The 14,706-nt window shown below is 47.6% G+C and overlaps 1 protein-coding gene across 1 annotated transcript in view; it reads right to left on the reverse strand.

The window, feature by feature from the left end:
• The window catches only part of LOC138299020 (uncharacterized), a 335,289-nt gene that overhangs the window by 214,011 nt on the left and 106,572 nt on the right, over positions 1–14,706 (reverse strand). Inside the window, exon 11 of the mRNA XM_069236923.1 lies at positions 8,702–8,791. Within this exon, the coding sequence (XP_069093024.1) occupies positions 8,702–8,791 (90 nt within the window). The remainder of the gene's footprint in view (positions 1–8,701; positions 8,792–14,706) is intronic.

Here is a 14,706-nt window from a genome sequence, read left to right on the forward strand (position 1 = left end):
ATCCTTCTGCTGGTACGTATTGGCCTCTCTCTCCAGAGCCGTGGGAGGAATGAAAACCACACAATCGATGAACAGAGTTAGAATCCATTTTGAGCAACCAACCAACTTGAACAAAACGATCTTGAGAAGAGCCCTACAAGTCGAGCATTCGCTCAGGAACCAACCTCTACGGCATAGTGTTCGCAAACATTGTGCAGTGCAGCCCATGTGCTCATCTTGATGATGGTGTTCAAGAGAGCAGGACACTGGAAGGCGACAGACCCTGTTATTTCCTATCCCATAAGGGGAATTGCCCTGTGGATCCATTTGTTTAAATACCAATCGAGGCTGTTTTTGAAGATATATCAATACCCCAGTTGGGGAAACAAGTGTTTTATTGTGATGTTTTTGTTGTGTTTTTTCACTTGGAGTGCACTTTTTTCACTATTGCATCCTTGTCAGTTTGCCAGATTATTATACCATGATTGTTTATGCTGTGAAGGTGTTTCATAATAATAAAAGGATATGATTTTGGATCATGTGGCATAATTCAGTACTTCCTGCACTGTATATCGTTGAGATATTCCTGACAGATTTTTCACTGTCCAGACAGAAGCCCTGGTCTCTGATTAACTCAGCAGCAGGATCTCCGGCATGACTATACCTCGTCTAGGAGTTCACCTGAATGTGTGCTTCTGCAGACGGGAAGGTGACAGGCGCAGCTGTGGCCCTTCCTACAGGCGCCTGATGACTTCAGGAGAAGGGAGGCAAGCAGCTGTAATCATCAGATGTACAAGAGGACACCCAGTGAGTTACAGGCGTGTTAAAGGCCTGGTCCAGGAGAGGTGCCACTACAGGTGATACAACTTCTGTCCGAGGTCCAAGAGCATTAGTCCTGCCAGGAAACAACTTGAGATGTCAACTGGTATGTAAAGTCTGATAGGTCCTTTCAGAGGAGCCATCACTAAAGAAGTCAGGGGCACAGAATGGTCCCAAAGGACAATCTTTTCCTTATCCAGCAATGTGTCAGGGGAAGAGCATGAACAAGCCTGCTGCAAGCTGAAGTAACTACAACTAGAAAAAAACATCTCACAAGTCACCCCTTTAATGATGCAGGTAGCCAAGAGTTCAAAAGGCGTATGAGCCCGGACAGTGAGGAACAGACTGAGGTACTCTAGGAAATAAGCAATATTCCACAGACCTGCTGGTGATGCTCTGCTGCCCTGTCTGGTAATTGGACATCACAAACCAGTCTGAAGACTCATGTTCAATAGTGCAAAGGGTCACATGGGAAACAAAAGAAAACCAACCGCCCACAGCGCACAACAGTGGGCAGGTGCCCCTTGCCAGGACGCCAAGCCTGAGCCACCTGCTCTTGTAGAGAGTCCCATCAGCGTTCTTCCTGCCAGTCCGAGTAATATCCAGATTGTCCAGATGAACAAGCACTTTCATTGGGTCCAGCAGGGTAGTCTGTGAGATTTACAGAGCCCCTGTGCTGGCACAGGAGAAAGACTCCCACCATGTTTGTTAGCCACAAACATTTGAACCAATCAGCAGAGACCAGTATCAGACAGTATCCCAAGCTCTAATTTTGGGGAAGGCTCTTGGGACAGGAGGAAAAGGTGCTGACAAGGCTTCTAATCCAACAGGATGGCACTCCTTAGGCAGACGGGATTCCTGCCAATCCAGGATGCAACTTGTGGTTGTGTCCAAAGCAAACGGATCCACCTACTGACGTTCCCAGCAGCACCAGGGGACTGAAGTGAGTAAACCTCCTTTAGGTCCGAGTATTACCTGCCCTGCGAGATACACTACACAAAGCCGCGTGCCGTGGTCAGGTCTTGTGCACAAATATCGAGGAGCCTGGTCTACAGCTCCGAAAATCCCTTGAGTGCGAAGGTACCTCTAAAATGATTTGTGAAAAAGAAAAGCCCGTGCTGAAAACTGAGTGCCCGAGTGCAGCCTGATGGTGGTACAAGCATGAATCAAAAGTGGGAAGAAAGCTCAAAAACAGGAGCAGTGGGGTGGCGTTACTGTTGAATGTCGCTTAATAAAGGAACATATGGTGAGGTCAATGTAGTGTTTGTGAAATCCACCCACATTACGTGAGGAAATGCCTGGTACCAAAGCCACTCCACGAGCAGCTCATATGTAGGGAGGTGGTGGGCCAGCTGCAGCCCCTATATGATCTAAGCCCTGGGCGTCTCCTGTCACTTAGATGCCGCAGGTCAGATGCCTTACAGCTTGCCCTCCCCCTGCTTCTAGGAGGCCGTAGGAAACTCCAACTCATAGGCCTCCCATCGCCCAGGCTTTGGAAGCATCTCCACTCTGTGGACCATCGCCTCCAGGTGCTCCAGAAGGGCTTCCATAACTCCTCGGTACCCCAGGTGTGATGGCATGGTCTCCCTAATATCGACCACCCCCAGGTTTCTCTGGAGGAGTCTCTACTGTGCCCCATCACCTCCTGGCGCTTCAGATGGGTTTCCATAACTCCTCCGTCCCCCAGGTATGATGGCATGGTCTCCCTAATATCTACCGCCCCTAGGTTTCTCTCGAGGAGTCTCTACTGTGCCCCATCACCTCCTGGTGCTTCAGATGGGTTTCCATAACTCCTCTGTCCCCCCAGGTATGATGGCATGGTCTCCCTAATATCTACCACCCCCAGGTTTCTCTGGAGGAGTCTCTACTGTGCCCCATCACCTCCTACTGCTTCAGATGGGTTTCGATAACTCCTCTGTCCCCCCAGGTATGATGGCATGGTCTCCCTAATATCTACCACCCCCAGGTTTCTCTGGAGGAGTCTCTACTGTGCCCCATCACCTCCTGGTGCTTCAGATGGGTTTCCATAACTCCTCGGTCCCCCAGGTATGATGGCATGGTCTCTCTAATATCTACCGCACCCAGGTTTCTCTGGAGAAGTCTCTACTGTGCCCCATCACCTCCTGGTGCTTCAGATGGATTTCCCTGATAGCCTTCATCCATCCCCGGTATGCTGGAAGGGTCTACACTGTATCTTCCATCACCCACAGGTGCTCCGGAGGCCTTCTTAATATCCTCCATCAACTCCAGACACGATGAAGGGTTTCCCTAATATCCACCACCGCCTCGTAAGATCCTCCCTCACCTCCTAATATCCTCCATCACCTCCTCGTAATATCCTCCATCATCAGAAAGATGAAGGGTCTTTCTAACATCCCCTGCCACCTCCGAATATCCTCCATCACCTCCTAATATCCTCCATCACCTCCTCGTAATATCCTCCATCACCTTCTAATATCCTCCACCACCTCCTTGTAATATCCTCCATCCCCCCATCGAAATATCCGCCATCACTTCCTAATATCCACGATCACCTCCTAGTATCCTCCATCACCTCCTAGTATCCTCCATCCCCTCCTAGTATCCTCCATCCCCTCCTAGTATCCTCCATCCCCTCCTAGTATCCTCCACCACCTCCTCATAATATCCTCCACCACCTCCTCATAATATCCTCCACCACCTCCTCATAATATCCTCCATCACCTCCTCATAATATCCTCCATCATCAGAAAGATGGAGGGTCTTTCTAACATCCTCCACCACCTCCTAATATCCTCCATCACCTCCAGGCATGATGAAGGGTCTCCCGAATATCCACCACCGCCTCGTAATATCCTCCATCACCTCCTCGTAATATCTTCCATCATCAGAAAGATGGAGGGTCTTTCTAACATCCCCCACTAACTCCTAATATCCTCCACCAACTCCAGACATGATGAAGGGTCTCCCTAATATCCACCACCGCCTCGGAATATCCTCCCTCACCTCCTAATATCCTCCATCAACTCCAATCATGATGAAGGGTCTCCCGGATATCTATAACCACCTCGTAATATCCTCCATCACCTCCTCGTAATATCCTCCATCACCTCCTCGTAATATCCTCCATCATCAGAAAGATGGAGGGTCTTTCTAACATCCCCCACCATTTTCTTATATCCTCCATCCTCTCCTAGTATCCTCCACCACCTCCTCGTAATATCCTCCATCACCTCCTAATAGCCTCCATCACCTCCTCATAATATCCTCCATCATCAGAAAGATGGAGGGTCTTTCTAACATCCCCGACCACCTCCTAATATCCTCCATCACCTCCAGGCATGATGAAGGGTCTCCCGAATATCCACCACCGCCTCGTAATATCCTCCCTCACCTCCTCGTAATATCTTCCATCATCAGAAAGATGGAGGGTCTTTCTAACATCCCCCACTAACTCCTAATATCCTCCACCAACTCCAGACATGATGAAGGGTCTTCCTAATATCCACCACCGCCTCGGAATATCCTCCCTCACCTCCTAATATCCTCCATCACCTCCCCGTAATATCCTCCATCACCTCCTAATATCCTCCATCACCTCCTCGTAATATCCTCCCTCACCTCCTAATATCCTCCACCACCTCCTCGTAATATCCTCCATCATCAGAAAGATGGAGGGTCTTTCTAACATCCCCCACCACCTCCTAATATCCTCCATCACGAAGGGTCTCCCGAATATCCCCCATCACCTCCTAATATCCTCCATCACCTCCTCGTAATATCCTCCATCACCTCCTAATATCCTCCACCACCTCCTCGTAATATCCTCCATCATCTGAAAGATGGAGGGTCTTTCTAACATCCCCCACCACCTCCTAATATCCTCCATCAACTCCAAACATGATGAAGGGTCTCCCTGATATCCATAACCACCTAGTAATATCCTCCATCACCTCCTCGTAATATCCTCCATCATCAGAAAGATGGAGGGTCTTTCTAACATCCACCACCATTTTCTTATATCCTCCATCCCCTCCTAGTATCCTCCACCACCTCCTCGTAATATCCTCCATCACCTCCTAATATCCTCCATCACCTCCTCATAATATCCTCCATCATCAGAAAGATGGAGGGTCTTTCTAACATCCTCCACCACCTCCTAATATCCTCCATCACCTCCAGGCATGATGAAGGGTCTCCCGAATATCCACCACCGCCTCGTAATATCCTCCATCACCTCCTCGTAATATCTTCCATCATCAGAAAGATGGAGGGACTTTCTAACATCCCCCACTAACTCCTAATATCCTCCACCAACTCCAGACATGATGAAGGGTCTCCCTAATATCCACCACCGCCTCGGAATATCCTCCCTCACCTCCTAATATCCTCCATCACCTTCCCGTAATATCCTCCATCACCTCCTAATATCCTCCATCACCTCCTCGTAATATCCTCCCTCACCTCCTAATATCCTCCACCACCTCCTCGTAATATCCTCCATCATCAGAAAGATGGAGGGTCTTTCTAACATCCCCCACCACCTCCTAATATCCTCCATCACGAAGGGTCTCCCGAATATCCCCCATCACCTCCTAATATCCTCCATCACCTCCTCGTAATATCCTCCATCACCTCCTAATATCCTCCACCACCTCCTCGTAATATCCTCCATCATCTGAAAGATAGAGGGTCTTTCTAACATCCCCCACCACCTCCTAATATCCACCATCAACTCCAAACATGATGAAGGGTCTCCCTGATATCCATAACCACCTCCTAATATCCTCCACCACCTCCTCGTAATATCCTCCATCATCAGAAAGATGGAGGGTCTTTCTAACATCCCCCACCATCTTCTTATATCCTCCATCAACTCCAATCATGATGAAGGGTCTCCCGGATATCTATAACCACCTCGTAATATCCTCCATCACCTCCTCGTAATATCCTCCATCACCTCCTCGTAATATCCTCCATCATCAGAAAGATGGAGGGTCTTTCTAACATCCCCCACCATTTTCTTATATCCTCCATCCTCTCCTAGTATCCTCCACCACCTCCTCGTAATATCCTCCATCACCTCCTAATAGCCTCCATCACCTCCTCATAATATCCTCCATCATCAGAAAGATGGAGGGTCTTTCTAACATCCCCGACCACCTCCTAATATCCTCCATCACCTCCAGGCATGATGAAGGGTCTCCCGAATATCCACCACCGCCTCGTAATATCCTCCCTCACCTCCTCGTAATATCTTCCATCATCAGAAAGATGGAGGGTCTTTCTAACATCCCCCACTAACTCCTAATATCCTCCACCAACTCCAGACATGATGAAGGGTCTTCCTAATATCCACCACCGCCTCGGAATATCCTCCCTCACCTCCTAATATCCTCCATCACCTCCCCGTAATATCCTCCATCACCTCCTAATATCCTCCATCACCTCCTCGTAATATCCTCCCTCACCTCCTAATATCCTCCACCACCTCCTCGTAATATCCTCCATCATCAGAAAGATGGAGGGTCTTTCTAACATCCCCCACCACCTCCTAATATCCTCCATCACGAAGGGTCTCCCGAATATCCCCCATCACCTCCTAATATCCTCCATCACCTCCTCGTAATATCCTCCATCACCTCCTAATATCCTCCACCACCTCCTCGTAATATCCTCCATCATCTGAAAGATGGAGGGTCTTTCTAACATCCCCCACCACCTCCTAATATCCTCCATCAACTCCAAACATGATGAAGGGTCTCCCTGATATCCATAACCACCTAGTAATATCCTCCATCACCTCCTCGTAATATCCTCCATCATCAGAAAGATGGAGGGTCTTTCTAACATCCACCACCATTTTCTTATATCCTCCATCCCCTCCTAGTATCCTCCACCACCTCCTCGTAATATCCTCCATCACCTCCTAATATCCTCCATCACCTCCTCATAATATCCTCCATCATCAGAAAGATGGAGGGTCTTTCTAACATCCTCCACCACCTCCTAATATCCTCCATCACCTCCAGGCATGATGAAGGGTCTCCCGAATATCCACCACCGCCTCGTAATATCCTCCATCACCTCCTCGTAATATCTTCCATCATCAGAAAGATGGAGGGTCTTTCTAACATCCCCCACTAACTCCTAATATCCTCCACCAACTCCAGACATGATGAAGGGTCTCCCTAATATCCACCACCGCCTCGGAATATCCTCCCTCACCTCCTAATATCCTCCATCACCTTCCCGTAATATCCTCCATCACCTCCTAATATCCTCCATCACCTCCTCGTAATATCCTCCCTCACCTCCTAATATCCTCCACCACCTCCTCGTAATATCCTCCATCATCAGAAAGATGGAGGGTCTTTCTAACATCCCCCACCACCTCCTAATATCCTCCATCACGAAGGGTCTCCCGATTATCCCCCATCACCTCCTAATATCCTCCATCACCTCCTCGTAATATCCTCCATCACCTCCTAATATCCTCCACCACCTCCTCGTAATATCCTCCATCATCTGAAAGATAGAGGGTCTTTCTAACATCCCCCACCACCTCCTAATATCCACCATCAACTCCAAACATGATGAAGGGTCTCCCTGATATCCATAACCACCTCCTAATATCCTCCACCACCTCCTCGTAATATCCTCCATCATCAGAAAGATGGAGGGTCTTTCTAACATCCCCCACCATCTTCTTATATCCTCCATCACCTCCAGGCATGATGAAGGGTCTCCCGAATATCCCCCATCACCTCGTAGTATCCTCCACCACTGATTTGAAAAATCCTCCATCACCTCCTCGTAATATCCTCCATCATCAGAAAGATGGAGGGTCTTTTTAACATCCCCCACCACCGCCTAATATCCTCCATCACCTCCAGGCATGATGAAGGGTCTCCCGAATATCCCCATCACCTCCTAGTATCCTCCATCACCTCCTCGTAATATCCTCCATCACCTCCGAATATACTCCATCATCTCCTCGTAATATCCTCCATCACCTCCAGGCATGATGAAGGGTCTCCCTAATATGCCCTATCACCTCCTCGTAATATCCTCCATCACCTCCTAATATCCTCCACCACCTCCAGATATGATGGAGGGTCTTCCTAATATCCCCCATCATCTCCTAATAGCCTCCATCACCTCCAGGTATGATGGAGGGTCTTCCTAATATCCCCCATCACCTACTAATATCCTCCATCACCTCCTAATATCCTCCGTTAACTCCTCATAATATCCTCCATTACCTCCTCGTAATAACCTCAATCACCTCCTCGTAATAACCTCCATCACCTCCTCATAATATCCTCCATCACCTCCTCGGAATTTCCTCCATCACCTCCTAATATCCTCCATTACCTCCTCGTAATATCCTCCATCACCTCCTCCTAATATCCTCCATCACCTCCTCCTAATATCCTCCATCACCTCCTAATATCCTCCATCACGTACTCGTAATAGCCTCCATCACTTCCTCGTAATATCCTCCATCACCTCCTAATATCCTCCATCACCTCCTAATATCCTCCATCACCTCCTTATATTCTACATTACCTCCTCGTAATATCCTCCATCACGTCCTCATAATATCCTCCATCAACTCCTCGTAACATTCTCCATCAACTCCTCGTAACATCCTCCATCACCTCGTAACATCCTCCATCAGCTCCTAATATCCTCCCCCCCCCGGGTATGATGGAGGGTCTTCCTAATATCCTCTATCTTCTCCACGCTGCTCTGGAGGGGTCACAGGTGCCCAGGAGGGGTCTCTTGGGAGCTCCTCCCTCACTTCTACCTTTGCCAGAAGGTTCTCTTATGGTACCTCAATCAGTCATCAGAAACACTCCAAGGGTCCCCCTTATAAGACTTATCCCTCAGACATTATAGAAGAGTTGCTGAAGCTTACCTGTGCTGCCGTAGGACAGTGATATACCGAATTCTGATGGACAGTTCTGAGGTGTGTGAGGAGTTGATCAGGACCCATCACCCAGCCAACCTGAGGAAAAACAGGGACAGATGAGTAACAAAACATTCTCCCAGTTATCAGTCAACAAGGCAATCAGCCAAATGTAGACATAGGTGGCAAAAGACTAGTGTCATGAGCTCAGCCCTCAGTCACAGCGGTCCCAGTCGATGCATTTTACTGTTTGCTACAGGGCTGCGTCGGAAGGACGCAGCCCTGCAACAACCGACGCAGCCCTGAAGCAAACAGTCTTTTTTCTTTTCAAAATGAAAATCCCAAAACAGGATTTTCTTCTAGAAAAGAAAAAATATAATATTCCCCTTCACCATGGGAGTCTTCTCCCAAGGCAGAGGGAGCTTTATAATGATTTCACTGTTCTGTACCGCCAGGCTTTATTTGTCAGTAAGAAACAGTAAAAACTTACTAAGTCATGGGCGGACATGTAGCCATTTTTCTGATGGACCTTACTTCCTAGTGTTGTCGGCGAATTGTGGCCATGGCAGAGATAGAATAGTCGTGTTGTGGTCAAACTGAGGCCCCCTACTCCGCATTTAAATCGGGGCGGTGGACTTTCATATTGGTGGTACATACTGTCAATAGATACATCGGGCCATAGATACCTAACGGGACCAGAAGACAATATTATAAGCTGAATCAGTCTCTAGCCTATGAAGGTATCCTCAGAACCAGAAAGAAAAGCACTGGATGGCTAAGAAAACTACTGATTCATTGGACAAACTATCTGACGCACTCACACTTTCGGCAGTTTTCTTTTTCTAAAACAAATGCAAGATTTATTCATTTCTTAATCCATTTTCTCCCTCACCACAAAGGAAATTGACTTATCAATGTAGGAGAGTTTATAATTTTATGTTATGCAGATTTGTAGAGTGCACTATCACCCGGGAGGATATCCTGCACTCATCAGGTGTGAGTCTAGGCACACCTATGGTCTAGTAGGACCCCTTAAAAAGGCAGAGCTTCAGCTTCTTGTGAAATTCAAGAAGTGAGTGGAGGCTCTTATGTGTAGCGGTAGGTTATTCCATGCTTTAGGAGTGCTGTAGGAGACGACTCGACAGCCAGATCTGGTTTTCTGTATGTGTGAGATTTATGCAAGTATGAGTCCGGGTGAGCGGAGGTGCCTCGAAGGTCTGTGAGAGCAGATGTGACTGTTGAGGTATGCTGGGCCAGGGCTATGTAGTGCCCTATCAGTATGGGTGAGAGACTGAACTGTGCTCATTTGGGAATAGGGGGCCAGTGGAGCTCCTTCCGGCATGGTGTGATGTGAGTACGGTGTAGGAGGCGGAGTGATTCTGGCTACTGAGTTCTCAATGGTCTGCAGCCTTCTGGTGAGTTTTTTGTTGAATTAGCATTGAGGTCCAGCTTGATTGTGACCAGGGCGTGCTTGACGGTTTTCCAGGTGCTGAGTGCGAGTCATTTGTAAATATTCCTCAGCATCGTCAGGGAATGGAAGCATGAGGCAGTGACGGGATTGACTAGGGCAGTCATGTCGAGTTTGCTGTTGATGACGATACAAGGTTCTTGGTCTGGGTGTCACTCCTAGCTCTGTTGGCCACCAGGTTCCATGCTGATGTGCTCTTCCCGAGGATCACGATTTTGGTTTTGTCCGTGTTCAGCTTTAGACAGTGGGTATTTATCTAGTGGGCGATTTCAGTCATGCAGGCATTGAACTCGATCCGGGTACTGGGCGCCTTGTCTTTGAGGTAGAGAATGAGTTATGTGTCATTGGTGTGGGAGAGGACGTTGATTTTGTGAGAGCAGGTGATGCTGGCTGGAAGGATTAAGTATGTGTTGAAGAGGGTTGGGGTCAGGGAGGATTCTTGCGGAACTCTGCAGATGAGATCGCGGGTGTCTGAGGTGAGTCCTTTCCTTTCACTGAGATATTTGGTGAGGTGTCTGTTGATGATTTCCATTAACACCTTCGTAGCAGGAAGACTGGTCTGTAGATGGCGAGCGTTTGAAGGAAATGGAACACTGTTGTCATGGGTGACTACAGTTTTAAATGTTTAATAAAGGTACATGTATTACAGAGGGTCATTCCTCGCCATAAAACAATCTGTCGCAGCCATCAGCAGAGTCCTTGCAAGAATGAGTACGGCGATTGTGACTCACCTCCTGCATTACTGCGTTGTGTGACATGCGATGAGACTACGTCCACCGCTCACACTTTGTCTCCTCTTGTTGCCATTAGAAGCCACAGGCAAGGGTTTCTATGCTTCCCAGAGGAACAGAGGGCGGTGGCCACCATCCAATCCCAGGAACCACTGCTTGAGGGCCATCTCACAAGGATACAGCAGTGAGCCTTATTAAAAGGCACAAGTTTGTTTCTTACTTCTGGACTGAATTGAAGGACACATGCTCTTACCTTCAGGTATTGTCCATACTGCTTGTGGACAGATTTTGTTGAATGTCGGAAAGGAGTTAAGTGGGCTACGCAAGGATGTCCTATCTGTGGCGGCTAATGACAGGCCCTCCACTAGACAAGACTTTCAGGAAGTACCATTGTAAATGTAGGAATTACAAACACATCAACATGGGGGATGGTCCCTTCGATGGCATGAAGGGTGAGGGCACTACTTGGACTCTGTATATAGGGCTCAGTTAAGATCCTCCTTGCATCCCAACGCTCGAGGACACATCTTTTTCGCAAACTTCGCTCACTCCAGTTTTTCTGAAGCTGGACTTTTTAGCGTCAGTGCTTGGATAAGCTAAAATGTCACATCTTTTTCTTGCCCTTGTTGCATTAGAAAGGCAGGTTTTTCATTCTCTGCAATGTTTGCTTTGGCTGTAATCTGCTTGCGGCTGACCTGGTTGGATCTTAGAGAATTCAGAAGGTAACTGAGCTGCAGCTTCCACAAGCTTCCTAAGAAACTAGCAGGGGCATTAATTCTAGTCCAGTGGTGGGAAATGCACAATCTCAGGGCACTGCCCCCTCTTGTTCCATGAGCTCCTTAAAGAAGAAAAAGTACAAATGATCCTGGCAACTGGGGAGGGTGCAGCAGAACGATGAGATGCTGTGGAGCTGCTGTGGTGCAGCTGTGCAGCCGCTGTGGAGAGCTGCTGTGGAGCCACTGTGGAGAGATGCTGTGAGCTGCTGTGGAGAGCTGCTGTGGAGAGCTGCTGTGGAGCCGCTGTGGAGAGATGCTGTGAGCTGCTGTGGAAAGATGCTGTGAGCTGCTGTGGAGATGCTGCTGAGCTGCTGTGGAGAGTTTTGGAGCTGCTGTGGAGATACTGTTCAGCTGCTGTGGAGAGATGCTGTGGAGAGATGCTGTGGAGAGATACTGTGGAGCTGCTGTGGAGATGCTGTTGAGCTGTTCAGCTGCTGTGGAGGAATGGTGTGGAGAGATACTGTGGAACTGCTGTGGAGATGCTGTTGAGCTGTTCAGCTGCTGTGGAGGAATGGTGTGGAGAGATACTGTGGAACTGCTGTGGAGATGCTGCTGAGCTGCTGTGGAGAAGTTTTGGAGCTGCTGTGGAGATGCTGTTCAGCTGCTGTGGAGAGATGCTGTGGAGAGATACTTTGGAGCTGCTGTGGAGATGCTGTTCAGCTGCTGTGGAGAGATGCTGTGGAGAGATACTGTGGAACTGCTGTGGAGATGCTGTTGAGCTGTTATAGAACTGCTGTGGAGGAATGGTGTGGAGAGATACTGTGGAGCTGCTGTGGAGATGCTGTTGAGCTGTTATAGAACTGCTGTGGAGGAATGGTGTGGAGAGATACTGTGGAGATGCTGTGGAGATGCTGTGGAACTGCTGTGCAGAGATGCTGTCACTTGGGGATCTGGCCTGAGGTCGTCCGGCTTACGGGTACACAGGAGGTTAACATTCCATGGCAAAGGCAATTAGCTAATATGTAACACTCTAAGCTTTTGGGGACTTTAAACTAGGTTAGGCTTAGGTTAGGGGTGTGCGATGAATCATGTTGGGGTGCATTTAGTTTTCACTCACCTTATTTGTAATCACTGGCTTGTTCATTGTCTGATAATTCCTACTCATGTGATTTGTAAAAACAATAGCACCTAAAACATTCTGTGGCATTATAAAATCATTATAAAATGCCAATGCGTGTGTGTGCATTGACCTTGGGACACTGATTCACTATATCACCTCTGGAAACAAGAGGTTCTCTTGCAGGTGTGTTTGTCTGACTCTAAGCACCCCTATCATATCAGTTGGAGGGAGGGGTGAGAAATTCCTCCCAGATATCCTATTATCAGCTCTAGGTTATCATTTCCTTTGGGTCTCAGGAAGTCTTCCGGGTGTGATACTGGGGATCTCACAACACTACACACACGGCACCATGGCATCTCACTCCCATCACAGGCCTTCACGAAGACTGCATGTTGTATTCAGTCTACACACCAGATACTGGAGGTCGAAGGCGGATGGCAGTCTTCACCCTGCACTGTGTTTCCTATTCTTTGGATGCAAGAATCCCTTGCCCCCTCAGGCTGCGAGAAAGGAAACGTGTTTCTTACTTCTAAGGCTCAAACCCTTGCAGAGACCATAATGATGGTCCAGACCAGAGACACTTTCTCTTGGTTTGTCACATGGAGATCCTGTTTGAGCTTCAGGGTGGGAAGCCGGGTAGGACTGTCTTTGGCCCCAGTTGCGTTCATCACCTGGTGCCACCTCTGTACTACAAGTAGCTGTTCTGGGCAGGTGGGTATGTGCTTCACCTCCACAACAGACATAGGCCCCTCCACTGTACCATCAAACACCACTCTTTCAAGAAACTGTAGTAACTCTGAATGTTATCTTGTAATAATTTCCACCACGCATGGTTGCCCCTGGTAGGGCTTCCCAGCGCTTACCTGCTTCTACTGTACCATCATACAACAAAACCAGACCTAGGTGAAACTAGTCAAGTCTTCAATTGTTTCCTAAACCAGAGGTGATTAGATATTTTACGTAAATGAGTGGGAAAATTACTCCATCGCAGTGAATGCAGGTCTTAAGGATCGATCAATGAAGGTAAACTCCAAACCCTAACCCAACTGGAGTTCACTTTGTTTTCTAGGTAATCTGCTTTCATTTCTAGATGGCGATGGCAGAATACTGATATTCCTTGAATCGCAAAGCAATTCTCCAGCTTATATGTCCCCAGCAGCCCAGCTGTGCACACAGCACTCCAAATTGGTGGCACTGCCCTACATCACTTTAAGCAGCTGCTCCAGGGTGGCCATCTTCTTCTCAATTCAACATGTCATCTCTAAGAGCTGCTCTAACATCTTCTCCACATTTTGAGTCCCAAAGTTCATTTTGCATATTTTAAGTTAATTATCTTTCGAGCTGCAGCAATGTTTCTGAATATTTCTCTGTTTGAATACAATTTACATAATCCATATGCTCATTTACGCTCTAAGGTACTAACAAATTTGAATGGTTGATACATCAACATTCTCTATGGTGTAGAAATGTTCTTCTCTCCTCATCTCTTGTAGTTCCTACAAAACGTTCAACAATCTGAACTTTAATTTGTGTAATATAATGGCGTGCTAGGACAAAATGTTGCATCACTGGCGAGTTGACATCGCATATAGACATTTTTCAATGGGGCACAGTTCTTATCTGTTTGGTGGGTCTGGAAATTTGTTGCACATAAAACATGCAATAAGGGCAATGGATTGTGTAAACAATGTAATCCATATTACAAGCTAAGGATTATGTAATGGGAAGGGGTTTCTGGTGTACGAGTGAAAAAGTTATCACCTTTTGTGACCTATCCATCATGGTCACCATAACATCTTTTTTTTGGTTACCAACATTTGCTGAGAATATGTGGGAAATGGCCCAAGCCTTAGTTAATATTAGCCATACATTGTTAGCCCTTCTGGAAGCAAAAGTGGAAGAATCCTTAAATACACCTCAATCAATCAATCAATCAAGTAATTTATCAAGCACTCTACTCACCCGTCAGGGTCTCAAGG

The sequence above is a fragment of the Pleurodeles waltl genome, chromosome 6 (assembly GCF_031143425.1).
Source record: "Pleurodeles waltl isolate 20211129_DDA chromosome 6, aPleWal1.hap1.20221129, whole genome shotgun sequence".
NCBI lineage: Eukaryota > Metazoa > Chordata > Amphibia > Caudata > Salamandridae > Pleurodeles > Pleurodeles waltl.